At 43.6% G+C, this 26,323-nt stretch overlaps 1 protein-coding gene across 1 annotated transcript; it reads right to left on the bottom strand.

Moving 5' to 3' along the window:
• Nucleotides 1–13,487: 13,487 nt before the first annotated feature.
• Nucleotides 13,488–14,435, bottom strand: LOC123363230 (olfactory receptor 52E4-like). The gene has a single exon (XM_045004108.1). It carries the CDS (start codon nucleotides 14,433–14,435, stop codon nucleotides 13,488–13,490), a length of 948 nt encoding a protein of 315 aa, XP_044860043.1.
• Between the last annotated feature and the right edge of the window lie 11,888 nt (nucleotides 14,436–26,323).

The raw sequence follows: 26,323 nt of genomic DNA, 5'->3' as shown, positions 1-26,323 counted from the left end.
AGTGCAGCTGCAGCCCCTGTATAACCACCCTCAACTCTCACCATGTGCCACATCCTCCTCACCCAGACGTGTAAGAACGTGTGGGGGGAGGCTCCGTGCACCCACCCACTCCACCCCCATGGACAGCCCAACCAGAAGGCTGTCATTAATGTGAAATTCTTTTACTGGCCTTCTCCATCCCTCCTATCCTCCTCCCAAACCACACACTTACTTCTCTCCCTCTTTTTATAATGAATTAATAAAGAATTCATGATTTTTAAACTATAGTGACTTTATTTGCATAAGTAAGCTGTACTCGAAGGGGGAGGGAGAGTTGCTTACAGGGAATGAGTCAATCAAGGGGGGTGGGTGTTCATCAACAAACACAGCAGTCACACTGTACCCTGGCCATTGATGAAACTCGTTTTCAAAGCTTCTCTGATGCACACCGCTTCCTGGTGTGCTCTTCTAATCTCCCTGGTGTCTGGCTGCGCGTAATCAGCGGCCAGGTGATTTGCCTCAGCCTCCCACCCCGCCATAAAGGTCTCCCCATTACTCTCACAGAGATTGTGGAGAACACAGCAAGCAGCAATAACATAGGGGACATTGGTTTGGCTGAGGTCTGAGCGAGTCAGTAATGTGCGCCAGCGCGCCTTTAAACGGCCAAATGCATATTCCACCACCATTCTGCACTTGCTCAGCCTGTAATTGAACAGATCCTGACCACTGTCCAGGCTGCCTGTGTATGGCTTCATAAGCCATGGCATCAAGGGGTAGGCTGGGTCCCCCAGGATAACGACAGGCATTTCAACATCCCCAACTGTTATTTTCTGGTCTGGGAAGTAATTCCCTTGCTGCAGCCATTTAAACAGAGTAGTGCTTCTGAATACACGAGTGTCATGAACCCTCCCTGGCCATCTCACGTGGATGTTGGTGATATGTCCCTTGTGATCCACCAGTGCTTGCAGCACCATTGAAAAGTACCCCTTGCGGTTTCCGTACTGGGTGCCCTGGCACTGCGGTGCCAAGATAGGGATATGGGTTCCATCTATCGCCCCCCCACAGTTAGGGAATCCCAGTGCAGCAAAGCCATCCACTATGGCCTGCACGTTTCCCAGAGACACAACCTTTCGTAGCAGCAGCTTAGTGATTGCTTTGGCTACTTGCATCACAGCAGCCCCCACAGTAGATTTTCCAACTCCAAATTGATTCCCGACTGACCAGTAGCTGTCTGGCATCGCCACTCGCTTCTCTACTGTGAGGGCTGCTCTCACCTTGGTATTCTGGCGTTTCAGGGCAGGGGCAAGCAAGTCACAAAGTTCCATGAAAGTGCCCTTACGCATGCGAAAGTTTCGCAGCCACTGGGAATCGTCCCACACCTGCAACACAATGCGGTCCCACCAGTCAGTGCTTGTTTCCCGGGCCGAAAATCGGCGTTCAATGGATAGAATCTGCCCCATTACCATCAGGATCTCCAAAGCGCAGGGGCCCACGGTTTGAGAGAATTCTGTGTCTACGTCCTCATCACTGTCATCGCTGTGCTGCCGTATCCGCCTCCTCCTCGCCTCGGTTTGAAGGTCCTGGTTCACCATATACTGCACGAGAGTGCGCAAGGTGTTTAAAACATGCACGATTGCAGTATTGAGCTGAGCAGGGTCCATGCTTGCTGTGTTATGGCGTCTGCACAGTTCACAAAGCAAAAAAGGCGCGAAACGGTTGTCTGCTGCTTTCAGGGAGGGAGGGGTGAGGCTGTACCCAGAACCACCCGTGACAATGATTTTTGCGCCATCAGGCACTGGGATCTCAACCTGGAAATTCCAAGTGGCGGGGAAGGCTGTGGGAACTATGGGATAGCTACGGGATAGCTACCCACCGTGCAACGCTCCAGAAATCGACGCTAGCCTCGGACCGTGGACGCACACCACCGATTTAATGTGTTTAGTGTGGCCGCGCGCACTCGATTTTATACAATTGTCATAAATAAACAGATGAGGGTTAAGGTCTCTTTTACCTGTAAAAGGTTAACAAGCTCAGTAACCCGATGAACACCTGACCAGAGGACCAATAAAGGGACAAGATATTTTCAAATCTCTGTGGAGGGAAGTCGTTGTCTGTTTTCTTTGTTTGGGTATTAGTCTCTTTTTGGATTTAAGAGAGGCCAGTCCTATCCTTCAAGTTCTCCAAGTTTCCTGAAATAGCCTTTTCTATTCAATATAGTGAGTATTAGTTAAAAAGGCGGATTAGTCTTCTGAGTTGCTTTCTGTATTTGCAATTGTGTGTTTGCTGGAAAAATTCTTTATTTCTGTTTGCTGTTACTTTGATTATTCTGAGGAGGAGGGAGGGGAAGTCTCTCCAGTTTTATAAGTTAAACCCTGTGATTTTTCCATCCTGGTATTACAGAGATAGTGTACTTTCTTTCTTTCTTTCAATAAAATCTTTTCTTTTTAGAACTTGATTGATTTCTTCCCTTGTTTGGATTTTCAGGGGAAGGGGAGAGGGAAAAGTGAATCCCTCTTTGGTTGATTCAAGGAGTTTGAATCAAGGTATCTCTCTCATGGACAAGGGGAGGGGGAGTAAGGGGGGGGGAAGTGAATCCCTCTTTGGTCTGATTCCAGGAATTTGAATCCAGGTATCTTTCCTAAGTACTAGGAGAGGGGAGGAGTGAAAGGGTTTGTTTCCCTTTGTGTTGAGATTCAAGTTTGAATCTGTGTTCCCCAGCGACAGTTTTGGGGGAACAGAGAGTGTGTCAGACACTTAAAAACTGACTGGTGGCAGCGAAAACCAGATCTAAACTAGGATTTTAGTTTAGAGGAGTCCATGCAGGTCCCCATCTTGTGAACCCTAAAGTTCCAATTGGGGAATAAACCTATGACAATCTGTTTTGCTAAACCGGTTTATATAAAATCGGAATAATCCCGTAGTGTAGATGTACCCTCATTCTCCAAACCTTCAAACCTGTTCCTTAGCTCTATTTCTCCTTCACTGGCCCTCCTTTTCCCCTGCCTGCTTCTCACGGTCACATGCTTCCACTGCCCATGTTCCCCACCCAGCATTCCCCCCTCACAGGCCTTAGCCCCTGCTTCCCCCTGTACCCCTGAGCATTTCCCTTCAGCCACAGCTTGCCTTTGCTCCATCAGCTGCTCAAACCCCCTTCTAAACTCTACCAGGGTTTCTACCTGCATCTCTAGACCTCGGATCTTTTCTTCAAGCAGCTCTATTAGGCGGCACTTCATGCATACATACCTCTGTTCCGGCGCCCCCGCTTGGACCATGTACATACCGCAGCTGCCACATACAATCATCCTCATTGCATCCTCTGCTACTAGTCTCATGGCTGCTGTTGTCTCTGCCTCTATCAGCCTTCTCACCTGGGGAAAACAGCACATGCAGCATCGCGCCTCCTGCCCCTTCCAACTTCCCCTTAGTGACCCCCCAGGTTCACCAAGTGCAGAGGTCTTTTAGTTCTTCTGTTGGGGCTTGTGGGCTCCTGTCTGCAGAAAACACTGATTGTATCGGTCCTGTGAAAGATACTCTATTACTATGTAAAACTTACAAACAAGTTAATTGACTTTGTCCTTGAAGTAAACACTATGCTAGCCTTAAGCTGTAATTGATATAATGTAAACAAACAGACTCCCATCCTCTGTGATTACAGGGCCGTGAATCTCAGAGGAATTAAAACACACCCCAAAAGTGGTGGAGACAGTAAATTAAAATATGGTTAAGATATGGAATGTATGTTGATAAATGTTTGATGTACGTGAATGGTTAGGGAGGTGCCAGCCTGGAAAGGATCCATCGGCCGAAGAATGTGTCAAGTGGATCAGCAGACAACCCCCAGAGGGTAAACTGGGATCCACCCCAAACACCTGGAAGGAATGTGCCACTTTAGACAATGTGGAGCCACCAGGAATGTGCCATCTGCTAATTGAGCCAAAAACAGCAGGATGAAACGGTTCCCATAGACTAACATAGAAATTAATTCCTATAAAAATGGACTCTAAAAACTGAGGACTTTGAGTCTATGGTTCTGCTGCCAGCCTCCAGGAGCATCAGGTGCATCTGACACAGAGTCGGCTCCATCCTCATGACCAAGATACCTGGCCAGTAACTTGGCATGAGCAACTTCTAGGCTGGTAACTATAACACCTATGCAGAACCTGAATGAATGATCATGTGAATATATATATATATATATATATATATATATATATATATATGTGTGTGTGTGTGGGTGTGTGGGTGTATAAGGAATAAGTAGTGATAAGAATAGGTAGTTAAACAACGTTGTTTGCTTTTATCTTTAGCTTTATTATTATATTTACAATAAATGTGTCATCTTTGCCTTATCCCTCTTAATAAGATCCTGCTGGTTTTTATTATATTGGTATAACAAGCCCAGCCCACCACTCAACCGCACACTCCCAATCACAGTCCCTCCAAATTCTTCCCTGCCAATTTACAATACTCCGTCTCCTCCACCAGGGCCAATTCTTAATGTCTTTTGTAGTCAAGAATCCCTGGAGCTTGGCAGTTTTGGCAGAGTGAGTGTTCCTTCTTCTTTCCTGGTATAGTTGTGGTGCAGGATCATGCAGGGGAGAGGTTACTAGCATGTCACCCTGTAGTGATTCGGTATATTTAACGGATGCTGGCTAGATGATGCTTCTGTTAGTGGACAAGGGAGAGGTTACTAGCACTTCACCTTGACTTTGTTTCCCACTGTCCAGGAGGGAAAGAGGTATCAGAAAGAGAGAGAGGTTGATCAGTAGTCAGAGCTGCATCAACCTGAGGCAGTGGGGCCTTTTTGCAGTGAGATGCGTGGGTCCAGGCAGTCAGGCCTTGACACTTCACAGCGGTGTTGGTAGTCAGCAAAACTTGATAAGGGCCTTTCCAGCACGAGGTTAGAACGGTCTTTCGTTGATGGACCCCTGGGTCCAATGAAAGGCAGGGCTGCTCAGGAGTCTTAGGTAGTGCCTCTTTCACCTGTGAATAAAGAGACCTAACACATTTCATTAATGCCTGCCAGTTAAGCATTGTATCATCCATCAAATGAATGTCCATTTGGGCAAGGGCCAGAGGAGGCGCTGCTGGAAGTCGCATCGGCCACCCTGTCAGTATTTCATGAGGGCTAATTCCAGTTTTTCGGCTGGGGGTTTCCCCCATGCTAATTAATGCTAACGGAAGGGTATCTGGCCAATTTAAGTTTGTTTCCACACAGATCTTGGCAAGTTTATTTTTCAAAATCCTATTCTGACATTCTGTTGACCCGGCAGACTGTAGATGATAGGGACAGTGGAGACTGTCTTGGATCTGCAAGGCTGCACATAACTCTTTTACAATCTATCAAGTAAAATGAACTCCACTATCACTGTTGATACCAGCAGGTATGCCAAATCATGGTACAAGATCCCTAAGCAAAATTTTCACAACAGTCTTGGCGTCTGCCCTCCTACAGGGGAAGGCTTCAACCCAGCTTTGAAAAAACATCAGCTAATACTAACACATACTCATAATTACAGCATTTGGACATTTGAATAAAATCAATCTGAATATTTGAAAAGGGTCCCCAAGGAGGAAGATGCACTGCCTTTCTAACTCTGACTGCTTTTCCAACATTATATTGCTGGCAGACTGCACACTGTTGACAGTAAGCTTCAGTTACAGAATAAAATTTTGGTGCATACTAGTCTTGTTTAACTGCATACTCTTTGCTGCTTTTACAGAACCAGACTAACATGGCTAGCCCTCTAATACTTAATCTATTAGAGTTCTTTGAAGGGGTCAACAAACATGTGGACAAGGGGGATCCGGTGGACATAGTGTACTTAGATTTCAAGAAAGCCTTTGACAAGGTCCCTCACCAAAGGCTCTTATGTAAATTAAGTTGTCATGGAATAAGAGGGAAGGCCCTTTCATGGATTGAGAACTGGTTAAAAGACAGGGAACAAAGGGTAGGAATTAATGTTAAATTCTCAGAATGGAGAGGGGTAACTAGTGGAGTTCGCCAAGGGTCAGTCCTAGGACCAATCCTATTGAACTTATTCATAAATGATGTGGAGAAAGCGGTAAACAGTGAGGTGGCAAAGTTTGCAGATGATACTAAACTGCTGAAGATAATTAAGACCAAAGCAGACTGTGAAGAACTTTGAAATTATCTCACAAAACTAAGTGATTGGGCAACAAAATGGCAAATGAAATTTAATGTGGCTAAATGTAAAGTAATGCACATTGGAAAAAAATAACCCCAATTATACATACAATATAATGGGGGCTAATTTAGCTACTACTAATCAGGAAAGAGATCTTGGAGTCATCGTGGATAGTTCTCTGAAGCCATCCACACAGTGTGCAGCAGCAGTCAAAAAAGCAAACAGGATGTTAGGAATCATTTAAAAAAGGATAGAGAATAAGATGGAAAATATATTATTGCCCTTATATAAATCCATGGTACGTCCACATCTTGAATACTGCATGAGATCACTACAAACAAGCTTCAAGAAATCCGTCATTGAGATGAGTGGGTTTCATAATGGGATTGACATGACGGCCGTTCCCAGAGCCTGCAATATACTGGAAGGAAGGGGTCCTCATTGTTATTTCCTTACCCAAGTAGTAAATGGTCAAACTCACACTCAGAAAGTGTGTTCCACTGATGGCAATTTTACCTGTATTGAAGTAATCCCGATAACCAGTAACTTAACCTGCACCGTACTGCAGTATTCCCCTTCCGATGCTGTCATAAACAGATAGTTAAGGGTTAAGGTCTGTTTTACCTGTAAAGGGTTAACATGTAGTACCTGGTGACCACCTGACCAGAGGACCAATCAGAGATAAGATTTTTTCAAATCTCTGTAGAGGGAAGCCTTTGTCTGTGTGAGAACTCTTTTTGGATCTAAGAGGACAGTCATGTCTCCAAGTTCTCCTGGAGTAGTTTCTACTAATTAATAGTGAGTATTAATTAGAAAGGCGAATTAGTCTTATGATTTGATTTCTATATTTGCAATTGTGTGTTTGCTAAAGGAAATGCTTTATTCCTGTTTGCTGATATTGCTTTTACTGAGAAAAGGGGGAGAGGGGATTCTCTCCAGAGATTGATAAGGTTATACCCTATGAGTGTCCAGCTTGGGCTCATAGAGATTCTGTATTTTCTTTTTGTTCTCTTAATAAATTATTTTCTTTTCTTTGGACTTGGTTAATTCCTTCTTCTGTGGAAATTCAGGGGAAGGTGAGGGGGGAAGAGACAGTTCCTCCTGGGTTTGATTCAAGCAGTTTGAATCAGGTATCTCTCTCCTAGGAAAAGGGAGGGGGGAGGAAGCAGGGGGAATGGTTAGTTTCTCCTGGGTGTAAGAACTCCATGGATTTGGGGCTCTTGGAATCCCCTAGGATTTTGGGGAAGGACTGTGTCTCAATTCACATTTCCTAATTGAGTGGTGGCAGCTTACTAGATCTAAACTAGGATTTTAGTTTAGAGGGAAACCAAGTCAGGTCCCCACATTGGAGCCCAACAGTTCCAAGTGGGGGTGAGACCTTTGACATGGTGGCATGCGGGTCCTCACCTTGAAACCCCCCAGTTTCAAGTGAGGGTAGACCCATGACAGATGCCCTTAATGGTGAAGGTTCTCGGAGTTATATGAGAATTGTTAACCAACAAATGTTGTATGACACTGTACCAAAGAGAGAGGTGCTAGGATATCAGTGGACAATAGTTAATGTCACACTAGGGATTGTAACATTCACACTGCCATTATCCAGTTTTCAGGTCACCTCTGTATACCCTAATTGCTCCAAGAGGGCTGCCATTTGGTTAGCAGAGCAAAGGGCATGGATTGTCTCAAGAAGGAAAAGAGATTTGAGTGCCAATAGTGCAGCAGCAATTTGGACTCTTTACAAGGGCCAACAGCATGAGGAAAAACTAGGGCAGCTGGAGAAAGTCATGGGACTTATTACTGGAGTACAGCTAGCCCACATACAGGCTGGAATCAGTGAATTGCATGTTATCTCCACCCTCAGCTCTATAACCCAGGAATTGCTAACAAGGATGGTACTTAACATCATTGAAGCAGGGAAGATATTGCAGCGGGATTTGGCCCGCTAAGAGATTCAGGATTTCCTGAATGACCAGCTGATGGCCATTCAGAGTGATCTTGAGCATCAGACTTGGCCCTCTGCCCTTACAAATGCCTCGGGGATGCCATCTGAATTGTCGCCTTGGAGACATACTTGGAAGGTTTCACGGTAGAAATGCAGACACTTGCAGTGCTGCTTCAAAGCATACAGGGTGGTTGGAGGGGTGTGGGCTCCCACATACCGAATCCTGACGGGTCTGTGGGGAGGATGCATGTGAGATTGGGTAATTCACCGTGTTGTTTGGGAAATTAAACCACCTGGTGAGCCAAGCCGATTTATACTCAGTGCTCCTGGAATAACACCCGATATTTGGATAGGGATCAGAAGCCAATTGACACTCTGGTCTCTAGAACCCCCGCAGCTTCAGTGTGTACAAAAATTGAAAAAAGGAGAGGTTGTCATGGTTCATGACAACGTTTGTTGCGAAGATATGGGACTATGAACTACCCCGGCAGGGCACCCGATCTTTCAGGCTAATGATAGATAGAACTCTAATACATTAGTAAAACACGATTTCCATTTACAGGAACCATGTTGACTTTTGCCAAACAATTTATGTTCATCTATGTGTCTGACAATTTTATTCTTTACTATTGTTTCAACTAATTTGCCTGGTACTGATGTTAAACTTACCCATCTGTAATTGCTTGGATCACCTCTAGAGCCTTTTTAAAATATTGGTGTCACATTAGCTATCTTCCAGTCACTGGGTACAGAAGCTGATTTAAAGGGTAGGTTACAAACTATAGTTGGTAGCTCCGCAAGTGGCCCCTCCCTGAATGTTTGTTTAAATCACTTGGTGGTGGCAACAACACCGACCAAGGTTAAAGAAAGGAATTTGCACCTTGGGGAAGATTTTAACCTAATATGGTGGAATATAAGCTCATGGGGTCTTTCATATGGGTCCCGACATCTGTACCCCAGTTCAGAGTGGGAAGGGAACCCTGACATTACCCTACATCAGCATCAGCTCCTGGCAACATGGAGAACATGTTGGACTAGATGACCTCCTGAGGTCCCTTCCAACCCTGAGATTCTATGATTCTAACACCCTAGAGCCTCTGGTGTTCATAGTAGAAAGATGGTTGGCTTCATTCTGAGGGCTGAGGAGGATCCTCGTGGGCAGGAGGATCCCCAGCTGGCCTTGGAACAATCACTGACCAACCTGAAAAGTTTGTCACGGAAGTTGCTGGCCCGCTGGGTAGACCAAGATGTCCTCCCTCTCAGTTCCCCTCCACTCCTCCAAAACAGACCTTGCAGCCGAGAAGAGGAGATAGAAGTCTCCCCAATGCTGTAGAACAGCGGTCCCCAAACGTTTTTGGCACCAGGGACCGGTTTTGTAGAAAAAAAAATTTTCGTGGACCTGTGGGATGGTTTTGGGACGATTCAAGCGCATTACATTTATTTTTGTACTTTTATTTCTATTATTATTGTAATATATAATTAAATAATTATACAACTGACCATAATGCAGAATTAGTGGGAGCCCTGAGCTTGTTTTCCTGCAACTAGACAGTCCCATCTGGGGGTGATGGGAGACAGTGACACCCAAAGTGTGTTGCTTATGTCCAGTCTACTCCATAATCTCGTTTTGGTTGCTGTCACTGCAGAAAACCCTGCTTCACAAAGATAGGATGATGAAAATGGAAGTAAGCTTTTCAGTGCTTTTGTGGAAATCTCAGGATATTCCGCCTTGACTTTAATCTAGAATGTATGGAGATTTGAAGTCGTCTCAAACATACTTTTAAGGCCACCATCATTTGTGATCTCAAGCAGTTGATCCTCTTCTAGCACGGATAAAGTCGATTCACCTGGCTTATTCACAAATGGGTCGCGGATCCATTCCTTCTCAGTTCAGGGGTCTTTTGTGGTTGGGAAGTAATGCTCAAACTCTTTTGAAAGCTGAGATAGGTGATCATGCACCAGCTGGGAAAAAGAAGGCCCTGGCTCAGTCTCTTTCAAAATCTCTGCTAATGTTTGAAACATGTCAAAAATCCCAGTGTTCACTCGTCGCCCCCATAATTCTAGTTTGGCTTTGAATGCAGCCACTTTATCTGACGACTTGAACACAGTTGTCATTCTCCCCTGAAGTGACAGATTGAGTTCGTTGAGCAGGTTGAATATGTCACACAAGTAAGCAAGTTTTATGACCCATTCTGTGTCACTGAAATGTGCTGCCCGTGGTGACTGTTTTTCTAAAAGAAATATCTGGAGCGGCTCTCGTAACTCAAGTATCAGAGGGGTAGCCGTGTTAGTCTGGTTCTGTAGAAGCAGCAAAGAATCCTGTGGCACCTTATAGACTAACAGACATTTTGCAGCATGAGCTTTCACCCACGAAAGCTCATGCTGCAAAACGTCTGTTAGTCTGTAAGGTGCCACAGGATTCTTTGCTGCTTCTCGTAACTCAAAAACTCTGGCCAGTGATCTACCTTTAGAAAGCCATCTCACTTCTGTGTATAAGGGAAGACGTGTGTGCTCTGCGTCCATCTCCTCACAGAGCTGCGCGAACAGACATGAGTTAAGGGCATGTACTTTAATGTGGTTGATAATTTTAATCACATCCTGCAAAACTTTGTGAAGTTCAGATGACATTTTTCGGCTAGCTAGCATTTCTCTATGGATGAAACAGTGCGTAGACTCACATTCAGAAGGGACCTCCTTGACCCGAGTAGTGAAACCAGAAAGCCATCCAATCATGGCAGTTGCTCCGTCCGTGCATATAGAGACACAAAATGACCAATTCAGTTTTCCTGACATGTAATCATTCAAAGACTTGAATAGTTCTGCAGCTGTGGTGTTGGTTGGCAACAAAAGTGCACATAACATATCCTCATGCACATCCTCCTGAAAAATATATCACACAAAAACAAGCATTGTTGCCTTGTTGTCAACATCGGTAGACTCATCAACCTGGATTGCGTACCACGGTGACTCATTCACCCTCTCTAACAATTGTGCCTCAATATCCTCTGCTATTTCATCAATTCGTCTAATTATGGTGTTAGCCAAAAGAGGAACACGTGCCACCTATTGAACTACAGCCTCTCCTAAAAGTTCACAACAAATGTCCTTAGCAGCAGGCAGGATCAACTCTTCACCAATAGTAAAGGGCTTCTTAGCTTTAGCAATGCGGTTAGCCACTAAGAATGATGCTTTCAGTGCAGACACATTTGATGAAGTGGTGGCCTTCAGTAATTGATTCTGTTCTTTGTGTTCACGTTTTTTTCTTTTGAAAAACTCCAAAGGCTTGACTTTTAATGCAGGGTGCTTGGTCTCCATGTGGCGAAGCAGTTTTGAAGGTTTCATGGCTTCGTTGGATAGCCGGTCGCCACATATTATACAAAGCGGGCGTGGAGAATGTGAGTCACCTGTTGCAATGAACCCGTAATTTAAGTAGGACTCTTGGTAATTTCTTTTAAATGCAGCTTTCTTTTTGTTGGCCGTCTTAGAGTCTTCTGCTGTCTCATCATTGGGTCTTTCCCCCTTTTCAAAGAAGCTTTGCAGCGATGTTTGTTTTTTACTCATTTTGGCCAGGGTTAGCTTGTGGGCTTACCAAAACTGTGCAGGAAAGAGGCACGGATGGAAGTGGTAAATAAAATAATGGGTGGGCCACGTGTGGACTAATATAAGTGTCGGATTCTGACTTAAAGCCTGCCACCAGATGCAGCTGTACCATTGAAGTACATCAACTCACTTGCCACTATAAAGCCTGCCACCAGATGCAGCTTAATTGTCACTTGCCACTCACTGATAGGGTTCTGATATTAGTCTGCAAGCGATTGATTTATTATGGTCTCTGTGCAGTGAAACCTCTGCTAATGTAATCTGTTTTTGCAGCCGCTCCCCAGCGCTAGCATCATGGCCTCAGCTCCACCTCAGATCATCAGGCATTAGATTCTCATAAGGAGTGCAAAACTCCCTCCATCGCATGCGCAGTTTACAGTAGGGTTCGCGCTCCTATGAGAATCTAACATCTGACAGAAGGCGGAGCTTAGGCAGTAATGCGAGCGACGGGGAGCGGCTCTAAACACAGCTAAACACTAGCTCACTCACCGCTCATGTACTAGCCGCTTATGTCCTGCTGTGCGCTCAGTTCGTGGCCCGGTTCCTAACAGGCCATGGACCGGTACCGGTCCGCGGCCTGGGGGTTGGGGACCCCTGCTGTAGAAGGAATTTCACCTTACCCGTGAAATCGCAGGTGTCCACCAAAAATGGTCATGCTCGTCCAGCAGCACAGTGGGGGATGGTGTCGTGGACTTATGATGATTTTCTGGCTGGGCCCCTGTTATGACCCTGCAGCCCATGGATATGGGCAAAGAGAGAGCAGATCACCAGTTTGGCGACTGTAGCAGTGGTGCCGCAGAAAGGGAAAGGGAGCTGGAGGGAAGAGAGCAGCCCCTAAAGGATCAGGGAGGGGACACAAAAAAACCTCCCTCTGAGGTTCGTCCAAGGACAGGGAAAAAGGAAGCAACCCCTGGATGGCAGCAGTTTGGAAGATGGAGAGGACAAAAATGAGTAGCATTTCTCTCCACATTCCCCCAACAGCGCCTGCCTCCGCTTTGTGGCTGTGGCTGGGGCAGCCTGAACTGAGGGGCTCTTCTGCTGCTGCAGCCAGGGCCCTTCCCTTCCCCCGGTGACTTCTACTATGGCTGGAAGCTTGAACTCCTGCCAGACGAAGCTGAGGCAGTCTGGGCTCAGGACTGCTCCCTTCTGCCCAGCTTCTCCACATGAATCACAGGCTGATTGCCATGTTCTGTTCATTCCCTCTGACACACCTGGCACTGAGCCCTGTCAGAAGACAGACTACTGGGCTACATGGACCATTGGTTTTACCCAGTATGGCCATTCTGATCTTCTTCTTTAGAGCTCAGGTGTATCTGCCTCCTGCTGTAACAAATGATTCCCCACTCCCTTTCTAGAGCTGCGGCAGATCACAGGAGTCTCTCTCTGCACAGAATTAGTAACAAAGTAAGAATAAACATTAAAATGTTCACACTAAACAATGCCCCTTAAATGACCTGCCACAAGATGTGAGAACACATTGATTTTAGAGATAACTGGGTCGCAGCTGACAAGGGGATGGGAAGACAGGAGCAAGTGACAGGGGCAGGGCCTTGGGAAGAAGACACACAGCGGGGTCGAGGCTTGACAGAAGAGATGGGTCAAGATCATAATTCCACGGATGCAGCTACCAGCAATTAGAAAGGCGGCAACCCAGTGTAGTGTGCATAGACTGACTCCCCAGTTCATCACATTGACACAGCACAGTAAGGACAGGGAAGGGTTTAATGTCTCTCTGTCCACGAAGTGATTCAGGGAGGAGCCATCACACCATGGACCAACCAGCTTAATTTATGAGCCAGAGCACAAGGAGAAAACATTTAGGCTCCCTTATGAGTAAGGAGCTGGAGCAGCTTGCCCCGGATCTGCTTGGTCCTCACCCCATAAATGATGGGGTGTATCATGGGGGGCACCAGCTGGTACACACTGGTAATAAGAATGAGGAAATGTAGTGGCACATTGTGGCCAAACCGCTGAATGAGAGAAGAGAATAAATCTGGGATGTACAAAGCTGAGATGGCACAAAGATGAGAGATGCAGGTCCCAAAAGTTTTGAGCCGGGCATCCTTTGTGGGGAGGCGGAAGATGGCCCGGAGGATCAGAGTATAGGACACGGCAATAAAAAACACATCCATTCCGATTGCAGAGAAAAGATCAAACAGCCCATAGTAACTATTGATGCGTATATCAGCACAGGCCAGCTTCACCACGGCTATATGCCCACAATAGAAGTGGGGGATGATGTTCGTTCTGCAATATGGGTAACGCCTCACCAGGAAGGGATAGGGTAATGCGAGTATGCCACTGCGCAGCACCACGGCCAGGCCTATTTTGGCCACAGCAGAGTTTGTCAGGGTTGTTGAATATCTCAGAGGATTGCAGATGGCCACGTAGCGATCAAAAGCCATGGCCACGAGGATTCCAGACTCCATCCCTGAGAAGCAGTTAACGAAGTACATCTGGGTGAAGCAGGCACTGAAACTGATCTCCCTGGAATTGAACCAGAAAATGCTCAGCATTTTGGGTATGGTAGATGTGGACATGACCAGGTCACTGACGGCCAGCATGCAGAGGAAATAGAACATGGGCCCGTGGAGGCTTGTCTCCGTCTTCACGATGAACAGGATGGTGAAGTTCCCCAACACGGCTATGGCGTACATAGCACAGAAGGGAATGGAGATCCAGATATGGGCTGCCTCTAGGCCAGGAATGCCAAGTAGGATGAAGGTGGAGGGGTTGGTGAAGTCGGTTGTGTTCGAATCTGACATGGCTTAGGGCAGAAAATGTTCAACTCTGAGGCATAAGGGTGTCTTCTGCATTTACTGTATGCTCCCCTGACTTTCTATGTGCTCCCAGGACGTCGGGTGATGGTCGCAGTAGAAGTGCCTGAATGGAGACACAACGTTAATATGAGACTGTGCATGCAATAGTGGAAGCTGTTTTCATGGGATAAGAAGATTGATCTCTCTTGACACACTGAAAAATTTACATTTTCATTATTCAGAGAGAATAACTGTGAACAATGACCCTACTAAATCCAATTCCATATTTCATTGTGCTCCCTGAATTAATAATTCCTACACTTTTTTGCAGGGGGAAGCTTAAGAGGCACCAGCAGGAAACACAAGTGTGGATAGTGCTTATCCATCATTGTTCCTTTATGCAATGAGAGCCAGGATAGGGAGTCCCCCATTCATTCACTTGCTCGAAATCCGAGAGGGGGAATTCGCAGTAGTGGACAAAACAAAAAAATGTTCAGATAATTAAGATATAGGATGGAGCATAACATTTTCGGGAATGTGCTCAGTTTCGGTCACCCAGTCTCCATTAAGGATAGAAACGTCTGGGACTCTTTATTTTTCACAAGGGACAAAGATGAGGACATATGATATAGGAGAGGAAAATAAAAAATATGACACTGAGTTACATTCAAATGGACAGTTCCCAACCAATACTATCTATAGACCCTTAGAACTCCAAGAGGACTAATTCCCTAAAGCTGGCGAAAATTGTCATCAAAACTGACTGGGAGGAAAAATTTAGTCAGAAAAAATATGAAAGAATATTGGTATTTCTTTGATTACAGCTCATTAGATAGTGGAAAACTCATGATTCCACAGTCAACAAACTGAACAACTTTGGGTAAAAAAATCAGTTTCATGCTAAAGTGAAGGCAGCAATTGCGGGAGGGAAACAATATGTAACAAAGAGGAAAAAGGGAAAATAGCTGGCCAAGAATAGAAATCAGAAGTTAAGAAAATTGATAAAGAAAGTTAAGACATCTGGGAAAACTCCATGTGTGGCAGTGCTATGAATCACATAAAGGAGGTAATTAATTATATTAAAAATAAAAAAATAAATCCTAGAAAGGATTAATGTCAATTCCTGTGTTATATATAAATGATTAAAAATAAAGGGAAAGGGTTTTATATATATATAATATTTGGCAAGGTTAAGAAACAATGGAAAAGCTGGTATGGGATTAGTTAAAAAAAAAAGTCTAGAAATGTAAGTAATGCCAATCACCAATTTAAACAGATTTTTTCAAATAAACCTGATTTCATCCTTTTATGAAAGCATACATTGGCTGACCAAGGGAACAGTGCTGATGCAATGAACCTTGATTTCTCAGAGGCATTTGATTTAGCAGTGGAAAACATTGAGTTGGTGAGTTGGAGCAGGGGAAGGATTTTACCTCTGCACATGGGATTGGTAAAGTAAACTGCATCCAGTTCTGGGGTCCACATTTGAAAGAAGAAGTTGAAAACTTGGAGACGGTGCAGAAAAGAGCCACAAAAATGACTGGAGTATAGAGAAAAAGGTGGATCATTAGACTTGAAAGTGTATATCTCTTTAACTTATCAAAAAGATTGTCAAGTGGAGACTTTCATGGGGAGAAAATCATGGATAATAATTGTTGCGTTGCAGTGCCTCTCAGGCGGGCACGGACAGAGCCCAGCAATCAATGTGATTGGAAGCAAAGTCATTTATTTCTTTCCAGCATGCTCTTATATACAATTATTGCAGGCAATCAAGCAATTGCTAATTGGTTAATAAGATACACACAGGCACAGCTGTAACTTCATAGGGTAATTGTCATCCTGTACAACTTTCTAATTTATTATCCTGTTTACTGCCTACTGGCAGAACCAGCCAAGGCCGCACTACACAGTTCACAGCCTAATTAGCCCGTCCTGGAAGCCTAAACATCTCAGCTTCTCACATACCCATCTGCCAAGTTAACATAACATTCCACAAATAATGGACTCTATAATCTAGCAGACAAAGGCTGAACAAGACCAAAGGGCTGGAAGCTGAAGCCAGGCAAATTCCAGCTCGAAATTAGGGCCAAATATTTAGCAGTGAGGGTGTTTAACCACTGTTTGTTTCGGTTTCCACCAAGATGGTTGGTGGTGTTTGGACACCTGAAATAGAGAATGCCAGTGAAAATGGGGTAGATTCATCTACTAAAATAAGGAAAGAACAAGGTAAAAGTTACTTGGACAAATTAGATGTCTTTAAGTCACCAGGGGCTGACAAAATGCAACCTAGAATACTCTGAGGGAACTAACTGAGGAGATATCTGAGCCATTAGCTGTTATCTTTGAGAAGTCATGGGAGACAGGGGAGATTCCAGAAGACTGGAAAAGAGCACAGATAGTGTCTATCAATAAAGAGTGAAATAAGGGAAGCCCAGGCAATTACTGACCAGTCAGCTTCACTTTTGTACCAGGTAAGATAATGGAGCAAATAATCATGCAATCAATTTGCAAACATCTAGAGATAATAAAGTGATAAGTGATAGTCAGCAGGGATTCAACAAGCCCTGTGGATGTAGGGAAGCAGTAGCTGTGGCATATATAGACCATAGTACAGCTTTCAATACAGTCTCGCATGATCATCTCATTTCTGAACTAGCGAAATACAACCTAGATGGAGCTACTATAAGGTGTGAGCATAACTAGTTGAAAAAATGTTCCCAGAGGGTAGTTATCAATGGCTCACAGTCAGGCTCAAAGGGCATAACAAGTGGGGTTCCGCAGGGATCAGTTCTGGGTCCAGTTCTTTTCAATGTCTTCAGCAATGATTCAGATCATGGCATAGAGTGTAAACTTGTTAAATTTGCAGATGATAGTAAGTTGAGAGGGGTTGCAAGTCTTTAGAGAATCAGATAAACATTCAAACTGATCTGGAAAAACTGGAGAATAGGATGATTAATGGTCTTGAAAACACAACCTATGAGGAAAGACTGGAAGATCCAGGTTTGTTTAGTCTAAATAAGAGAAGACTGAGGCGATAAATGATAACAGTTTTAAAGTTTGTTACAAGGAGGGAGAAAAAGTGTTCTCCTTAACCTGTGAAGAGAAGACAAGAAGCAATGGACTTAAATTGCAGAAAGGGTGGTTTAGATTGGAGATTAGGAAAAATGTTTCAAAAAAGGCAAATACTATGTTGTGTTATATTGGCAGTAGTATAACATGCAAGTCATAGTACATGATAGTATTCCTCTACTACGTGTGAGATAGGGGTCAGTTGGAGAAATGTGTCAAATTTTGCTCACCAAGGTATAGAAAGGATGTAGAGAATCTGGAAAGGTTTCATAGACAAGTAACCAATGTTATGCAAGGGATGGAATGCAAGCTGTATGAGCAAACGTAAGAAACCAGGATGTTTACTTGGAAAAGAGGAGAATACTGGGGGACAGGATAGTGGTCTTCAAATACTTGAAAGGCTGCCATAAAAACGTGGAGGAAAGTGTTTCTGTTTTATCACAGATGGGCAGGACAAGAGCCAATGGGTTAAAATTCCAGCCTAGCAGATTTAAATTAAATTTCAGAAAAATCTTCTTAACTTTAACTACAGGAGGCCAATGGAACAGACTCCCAGAGAAGTCATGGAAGCGCCTTCTGTGGAGGTTTTCCAAAGTCGTGTGAATAGCCATCAGTCTTAGGTGACTAAGACAAAACAAATCCTGCATCTTGTCAGGGCATAGACTAGCTGTCCTTTGCGTTCCGGTATAACTCTATGGCTCTATCATTCTATGATGTAAAATCCTAGTGTAGACCCGGCCTTAGTCACACACACGTCTTTTGGCTCAATTCAGATGTAACTGAGTGATATTTAATGGGTCTGTGTTTTACAGGGGATCAGACTGGATGATCAAATAGTCCCTTCTGACCTTAAACCCTATGGATCTATTGATAAAGAAAGTAGATCAGGCATTTATATTTAATGTGTTTCATAACATGAACAAGGGAACATTTACTTAAATTGAAAGTCTGAACATATAACATTGAGAAAAGGTAATTGCTACCATAATTCCTATTTGGCCTGTAGAACTCCTTGCTACCACCATTATTGGCGCAACGAGCATAGAAGAATGGGATTCACAAATGGATTGGCAATTATAAGTGCTGCTGGTGGCATCACCTGTGGTTAAGTCTGTCTGACACCTTCATTAGAAGACCTCATTTCCAGTTGCTTATAAGTTTGCCAAATTTTTGGTGTTTTGGACTGAACTTTCTTCTGCTGGGTGTCTGCATGGAGCAGAATTGTTTTATTAGAAAGTTTCAGGCCTAACAATTCAGCTGAGTTCTTGAATGAAGCTAGGAGAAAGTATGTGTTACCCATGTTGAAAAATTCTCATTTTTGTTCTAGTGAGGAGCCCTAGCACCTCCAAGCTTTGAAGCAGATAAGAGTCAGGTAACAGCCCCTGTCCCTCTGCCCCATTAACAGGCAGAGCCCTAAAATAGAAGAGATATACCAATCTCCTAAAAATGGAAAGGACCTCAAAAGGTCATCATGTCCAGCCCCCTGCCTTCACTAGCAGGACCAATTTTTGCCCCAGATTCCTAAGTGACCTCCTCAAGGATTGGACTCACCACCCTAGGTTTAGCAAGCCAATGCTCAAACCACTGAGCTATCCCTGTGCATTAATGCACAGTTGGCTCCTGACATCTGTACTCAGCTCTTGCTCCAAGGGGAGTTTTGCCTCTCTTGGGCCTGTGTAAAGCAAGGGCTGTAGTCTCAGAATCTGACCTTGTATTGCACATCTACTAACACTTTACTTCCTGAAGGATTCGCTGTGCCACTGAAATGCACCACGTTGGGGCTGGAGTCCATCAGGCAGGATGAGCAGCGATGCACAGAAATCAGTGACATTTTGGCCAGTGATGCTTTAGCAAACTCATCACTTATGGCAAGGGCCCTAGGATGTTTCATGGTTGTGCAGAGTGAATAAGACCACAGACTTACTCTCTATCCCACCACATCCACATTTCACAGGGTTTGCAGATCAGGTGAGCTTCTCAGCAAGAGATGGGTACCTGTGAATTCTGAGATGGAAGTGTCCTCCTTAGGAATCACCCTCAGGTATCGATGACCCACACCTCTCTTAAACCAGCATCTGCAGCAGCATGCCACGCAGAGAGCCGACAAACGATGTGAACAGTTCCTAATATAGCTCTGTGTAATCCCAGTGGGATTCCCTCAGTCTCTAGAGGAGAAGGGAGGATCTGAGTAAACAGGCTGTAGACAAGCAACTCTCCACTTCCATGCTAATTATCCATCTTTAGGAGTAAACAGCAATTAAGGAACCTTCCCAAAGGGAGATGAGAAAATCTGGGTTTTGCAATGAGTCAGAGAGGAATTGGCTGCTCTGTACGTTTGTGTGTCTGTATTTAAAAATTATGGTTGATAAGAAAGAAAATTAGGGAAAATGCCTAATTCTCAGGATAGATGGGTAGATAGTAGACAGAGAGATCCGAAGTAAGTTGACTAAGAGGAGACACAAGCACTTAGAGCAAACACATGAGGCTGTCGCTAAGGGATCGGAGATCAATACTTCTCATCAGTAACTATCATTATACTATGTAGCGGCTTTCATTGATGTATCTTCAAAACACCTAGCAAAGAACCATTCCCATTTCACCGATCTGTAAACTGAGGCACGGGGAGACATGACTTTTCCAAAGTCACACAGACACTGCCTGACAGAATCTAAGTGTCCTGACTTCTCTTCCATACCCACGGTCTCTCTGTCAGTAAGTGACCGCAATACAACAGGGAAATGGACTCCCAGTCTTGCAGGGCCTGTTCACTGGGGCAGAGGAAGGAATTCCCTGAGGACCACTGAGCCCTCTGACATGCCAATCTGGGCCCCCTCTCACACTGTGAAGCTGTGACAAGCTGCAATCCTCTCAGGTATTGCACTTACACAGCCACACACAGTCAAGGACACACCCAGCTGCAGTTACATGAATGATTTCACTAGCCATCCATGAACTAACAATAGAGAGGCTCCAACCAGTTCCCCAGCCTAGGACCCAAGAGTTGTACCGTCTTGCCCTGGCCAAAAGCCTGACTGGTGTCAGTTTATTTCCCAGTCTGCCCCTCCCTCAGTGTGGAGAGGACAATACATCAGCCTGAGCAGATTTCCCTTTTATGTTTCAAACAACATCCTCTATTAAGGAAAACAATATAAACCAGATTTATTAATCACAGAAAGGTCAATTGTTGAAGTGATTATAAGTAATAGTGTAAAGAACAAAGTTGAAATCTGGGAAATAAACAACATCACAATCTAAGTTCTGTACACTAGACAGGCTTTGAATCAAGCCGTGTGTCACACTGATGGTACAAGCAATCCACCAATCTTCCATGCACAGGCTAGAAATCCCTTCAGCCTGGGACCACAGCCCCAGTTCAGTCCCAGGTTCTAATGTCTTTCGTGTTGAGTTGTGTGGGGAGTGAGGCCAAGTGACGATGTCGCTTCCATATTTTATAGCTTCTGCCAGGTAGAGGGAGCTTCATTATTCCAAGCAAAAGCCCCCAGCACAGTCAGTGGAAAACTAAAAACACAAGATGGAGTCCAGAGTACAGGAGCTGTCACATACCCAGGCATCCTTTCAGAACGTTAGGTACAAAAATGATAGTGTATACAAATACATCAGATATTTTAAATACTTTATAAAAAATCACATCATAATCATATCACTATGGTAAATATGGGGCTGCCAGGGTGTTGCTTTGGGGCACAGCATGTCACACTTCCCCCCTTAGTTCACTGCAGGAGTGTTAGTCCCTGGCTGATGCAGAAGCAGTGTGCTCAAGGCTCTCTTTACTTTTTGACCATACAACTCCCAAACATTGTCGTGTTATCCACAGGTGTTCTTCCAAACTTGTATGTACCTGTCAACACTTTGTAGATGAGCCTAGTGATATCAGAACTTGTCTAGGATACTTTCTGTGTAGCATTGTCAGAAAATTGTGCTTTTCCAACTAGTTGTAACTCAGTACATGGATCCTCAACGCCATGAGGTGTTGTGCCTCAGTTTCCCCCTCCCGACAGCAGACCAGGTATATTTCATTTCCCTCCTGTGACAAGCTTCGAGCCTGTGAACAGGTGTTCTCTGGGAAGCAATAGCCATGTACAGTGTCTTCTTGATTACTTCTAGTATGGCCAAAAGCTTACCCCCAAAATCATGTCTGCTTCACCTTTTCATAGGTTTACCATCAGGACTAAATTTTTTTGTCATAAGATTTATCATTAGTAACTAACTTTAGATTGTGATATTTACCAATAACATCAAATCTTTTATTTCAGTTAGGCGTTCCCAGGTATATTCCTTCCTAACCCTAACCCAGGAAGTAATTCCCTCGGGACCACGGAGCCCTCTGGCAAACCAATCTGGGCCCCCTCTCACACTGCAAGGCTGTGACAAGCTGCAATCCTCTCATGTCTTGCACATACACAGCTATACACAGACAGGGACACAGCCAGCTGCAGGTACATGAAAGCTTTCACTAGCCAGCCAGGAAAAAACAATGGAGAGTCTCCCACCAGTTCCCTTCAGCTCCCCAGCCTAGGACCCAAGAGCTGTACCGTCTTGCCCAGCCCAAAAGCCTGAGCGGTATAAATTTATTTCCCAGTCTGCCACACCCTCAATGTGGAAAGGTCAATACGTCAGCCTGAGCAGATTTCCCTTTTACGTTTCAAACAACAACCTGTACTAAGGAAAAAAATATAAAACAGATTTATAAATTAAAGAAAGATCAATTGTTTAAGTGTCAGCTGAATTGTTATGCCTGAAACTTTCAAATAAAACAATTCTGCTCCATTCAGACACTAAGCATAGGAAAGTTCAGTCCAAACACCAACAATTTGGTGAACTTATAAGCGACTGGAACTGAGTTCTTCTAATGGAAGGTGTCAGACAGACTTAACCACAGGTGATGCCACCAGCACCACATACAATGATCAATCTATTTGTGAATCCAATCTTCTATGCTCTTCGCTCCAATAATGTTGGTACCAAATAGGAATTACGGTAGCAATTACCTTTTTCAATGTTATATGTTCAGACTTTCAATTTAACTAAATGTTCCCTTGTTCATGTTATGAAGCACATTAAATATAAATGCCTGATCTACTTTCTTTATCAATAGATTCATAGGGTTTAAGGTCAGAAGGGACCATTTGATCATCCAGTCTAACCTGCTGTAAAACACAGGCCTATTAAATTTCACTCAGTTACATCTGAATTGTGCCAAAAGACTTGTGCGTGACTAAGGCCGGGTCTACAATAGGAATTTACATCATAGAATGATAGAGCCATTGAGTTATAACAGAATGCAAAGGACAGCTAGTGTATCCCCCTGACAAGATACAGGATTTCTTTTGTCTTAGTCATCTAAGACTGGTGGCCATTCACATGACTTTGGAAAACCTCCACAGATGGATCTTCCATGACTTCCCTGGGAGTCTGTTCCATTGGCCTCCTGTAGTTAAAGTTAGGAAGATTTTCCTGAAATTTAATTTAAATCTGCTAGGCTGGAATTTCAACCCATTGCCTCTTGTTCTACACCTCTGTGGTGAAACAGAAAAACTTTCCTCACCTTTTTATGGCAGCCTTTCAAGTGTTTGAAGACCACTATCCTGTCCCCAAGTAATCTCCTCTTTTCCTAGTAAACATCCTGGTTTCTTAGGTTTGCTCATACAGTTTGCATTCCATCCCTTGCATAACATTTGTTAATTGTCTATGGATCCTTTCCAGATTCTCTACATACTTTCTATACCTGGGTGAGCAAAATTTGGCACATTTCTCCAACTGAGACCTAGCGCACACCGAATAGATGAATATTATCATGTACCATGACTTGCATGTTATACTTCTGCCAATATAACAAAACATAGTATTTGCCTTTTTTGAAACATTTTTCCTAATGTCCAACCTAAACCACCCTTGCTGCAATTTAAGTCCATTTCTTCTTGTCTTCTCTTCAGAGGCTAAGGAGAACACTTTTTCGCCCTCCTTGTAACAACCTTTTAGGTATATGAAAACGGTTATCCTTTCCCCTCTCAGTCTTCTCTTATTCAGACTAAACAAACCTAGATCTTCCAGTCTTCCCTCATAGGTTGTGTTTTCAAGACCCTTAATCATCCTTTTCTCCAGTTTTTCCTGATCCGTTTGAATGTTTATCTGATTCTCTAAAGACTTGCGACCCCTCTCAACTTACTATCATCTGCAAATTTAACAAGTTTACACTCTATGCCATGATCTAAATTGTTGATGACGACATTGAAAAGAACCGGACCCAGAACTGGTCCCTGCGGAACCCCACTTGTTAGGCCCTTCCAGCATCACTGTGAACCACTGATAACTACTCTCTTGAAGTGTTTTTTCAAGCAGTTATGCACACACCCTACAGTAGCTCCATCTAGGCTGTATTTCCCTAATCTGTTAATGAGAAGATCATGCGAGACTGTATCGAAAGCTGTACTAATGTCTATATATACCACAGCTACTGTTTCCCTACATCCACAGGGCTTGTTAACCTGTCAAAGAAAGCTATCAGGTTGATTTGACATGATTTGTTATTGATGAATCCATGCTGACTGTCACTTATCACTTTACTATCTTTTAGACATTTGCAAATTGATTCCATAATTATTTGCTCCATTATCTTGCTCGGTACGGAAGTTAAGCTGACTGGCCCATAATAGCCTGGGTTTCCCTTTTTATAGACAGGCACTATATGTGCTCTTTTCCAGTCTTCTGGAATCTCCCCTGTCTCCCATCTAACTTCTCCAATTGACTTTTAATTTGTTCTTTCCCTATTTTAGTAGATTAATCTACCCCGTTTTCACTGGCATTTTCTAGTTCAGGTGTCCAAACATGACCAGCCATCTTGGTGAAAACCGAAACAAACAATGGTTAATCACCGTCACTGCTAAATATTTGGCCCTAATTTCAAGATGGAATTTGCCTGGCTTCAGCTTCCAATCTTTCAGTCTTGCTCAGCCTTTGTCTGGTAGATTACAGAGCCCATTATTACCCGTGATTTTCTCCAAATTAAAGTCTCTGCTTGGTCATCTTTTTGATGAGTTAAAGAGATATACACCTTCAAGTCTAACGATCCAGCATTTACTCTTATCCTCCAATCCTTTCTGTGGGTCTTCTCTGCACTGTCTCCAAGCTTTAAACATCTTTTTTCAAATGTGGACCCCAGAACTGGATGCAGTTTCTTTCACCAATCCCATGTGCAGAGGTAAAATCCTTCCCCTGCTCCAACTCACCAACTCAATATTTTCTACTCTTAAATCAAAGGTCTCTGAGAAATCAAGGTTTGTTGCATCAGTGTCGTTCCCTTGATCCACCAAATGTGTACTCTCATAATAGGATGAAATCAGGTTTATTTGACAAGATCTGTTTTGCATAAACCCTGTTGGTGACTGGCATTACTTATATATCTAGCTAATCCCATACCAGCTTCTCCATTGTTTCTTAACCTTGTCAATTGTTTTATTAAAAAAACAAAAACAAAACTCTTTCTGTTTATTTTTCAATACTTTATATATAACACAGGAATTGACATAAATCTTTTCCAGGATTTCATTTGTTCTTAATATAATTAATAACCTCCTTTTTGTGATTCATAGCCCTGCTACACATGGACATTTTCCAGATGTCTTAACTTTCTTTATCAATTTTCCTAACTTCCGATTTCTATTGCTGGCCAGCTATTTCTCCTTTTTCCTCTTTCTTACATATTGCTTCCCTCCCTCTAATTCTTGCCTTCACTTTACCACTAAACTGAGTTTTTACCCAAAGTTGATCACTTTCCTGACTATGGAATTGTGAGTTTTCTGATATCTAATAAAATGTTATCAAAGAATTACCAATATTCATTCATATTTTTCTGTCTAATTTTTTCCTCTCAATCAGTTTTGCTGACAATTTCCCTCATTTGTAGGGAATTAGTCCTCTTGGAGTTCTAAGTGTCTATCGATAGTACTGGTTGGGAACTGTCCATCTGAATGTAAATCAGTTTCATTTTTTTATTTTCCTCTCCTATATCATATGTCCTCATCTTTGTCTCTTGTGAAAAATAAAGAGTCCCAGACTTTTCTATCCTTAATAAACACTGGGTGACTAAAACTGAACACATTCCCAAATATATTATGCTCCATCCCATATCTTGGGATATGAACATTCTTTTATTTTGTTCACTGCTGCAAATGAGCAGGTGTTTCTCTTGAGCTGCTATCAATGGTGCCCAGGTCCTTCCCCTGAGGTATGTTCTAGTTGGGATGTTTCTCCCAGCACGTCATCTCAAAAGTTTGATTTTTTTTCCCCTCTCTGATTTTGACCAACTGGTTGAATGGGGATCTCCCTTCAGTATGGACTCCCTATCCTGGCTCTCATTGCATTAAAGAACAATGATAGATAAGCAGTATCCACCCTTGTGTTTCCTGCTGGTGCCTCTTAAGTTTCCCCCACCACAAAGTATAGGAATTCTTAATGCAGGGAGCACAATACAAATATGGAATTGGATTTAGTAGGGTCATTGTTCCTAGTTATTCTCTCTGAATAATGAAAATGTCATTTTTCAGTGTGTGAAGAGAGATCAATCTGCTTCTCTCATGAGAACAGCCTCCGGCATTTCTACTTCGACCATCACCTGAGATCCTGGGAACACACAGGAAGTCAGGGGAGCATATGCTAAATGCAGAAGACACCCTTATGCCTGAGAGTTGGACATTTCTCCCCTACGCCATGTCAGATTCAAACACAAACTACTTCAGCAACCCCTCCACCTTCATCCTACTTGGCATTCCTGGCCTAGAGGCAGCCCATATCTGGATCTCCATTCC

This window comes from Mauremys mutica, chromosome 1 (assembly GCF_020497125.1).
Source record: "Mauremys mutica isolate MM-2020 ecotype Southern chromosome 1, ASM2049712v1, whole genome shotgun sequence".
NCBI lineage: Eukaryota > Metazoa > Chordata > Testudines > Geoemydidae > Mauremys > Mauremys mutica.
Note: the sequence above shows the minus strand (reverse complement) of the source record. Positions and strands in the feature narration are given on the sequence as shown.

Bases quoted from the DNA above. Each gene is read 5' to 3' on its own strand.
- LOC123363230 (XM_045004108.1), bottom strand. From the start codon at position 14,435: ATGTCAGATTCGAACACAACCGACTTCACCAACCCCTCCACCTTCATC.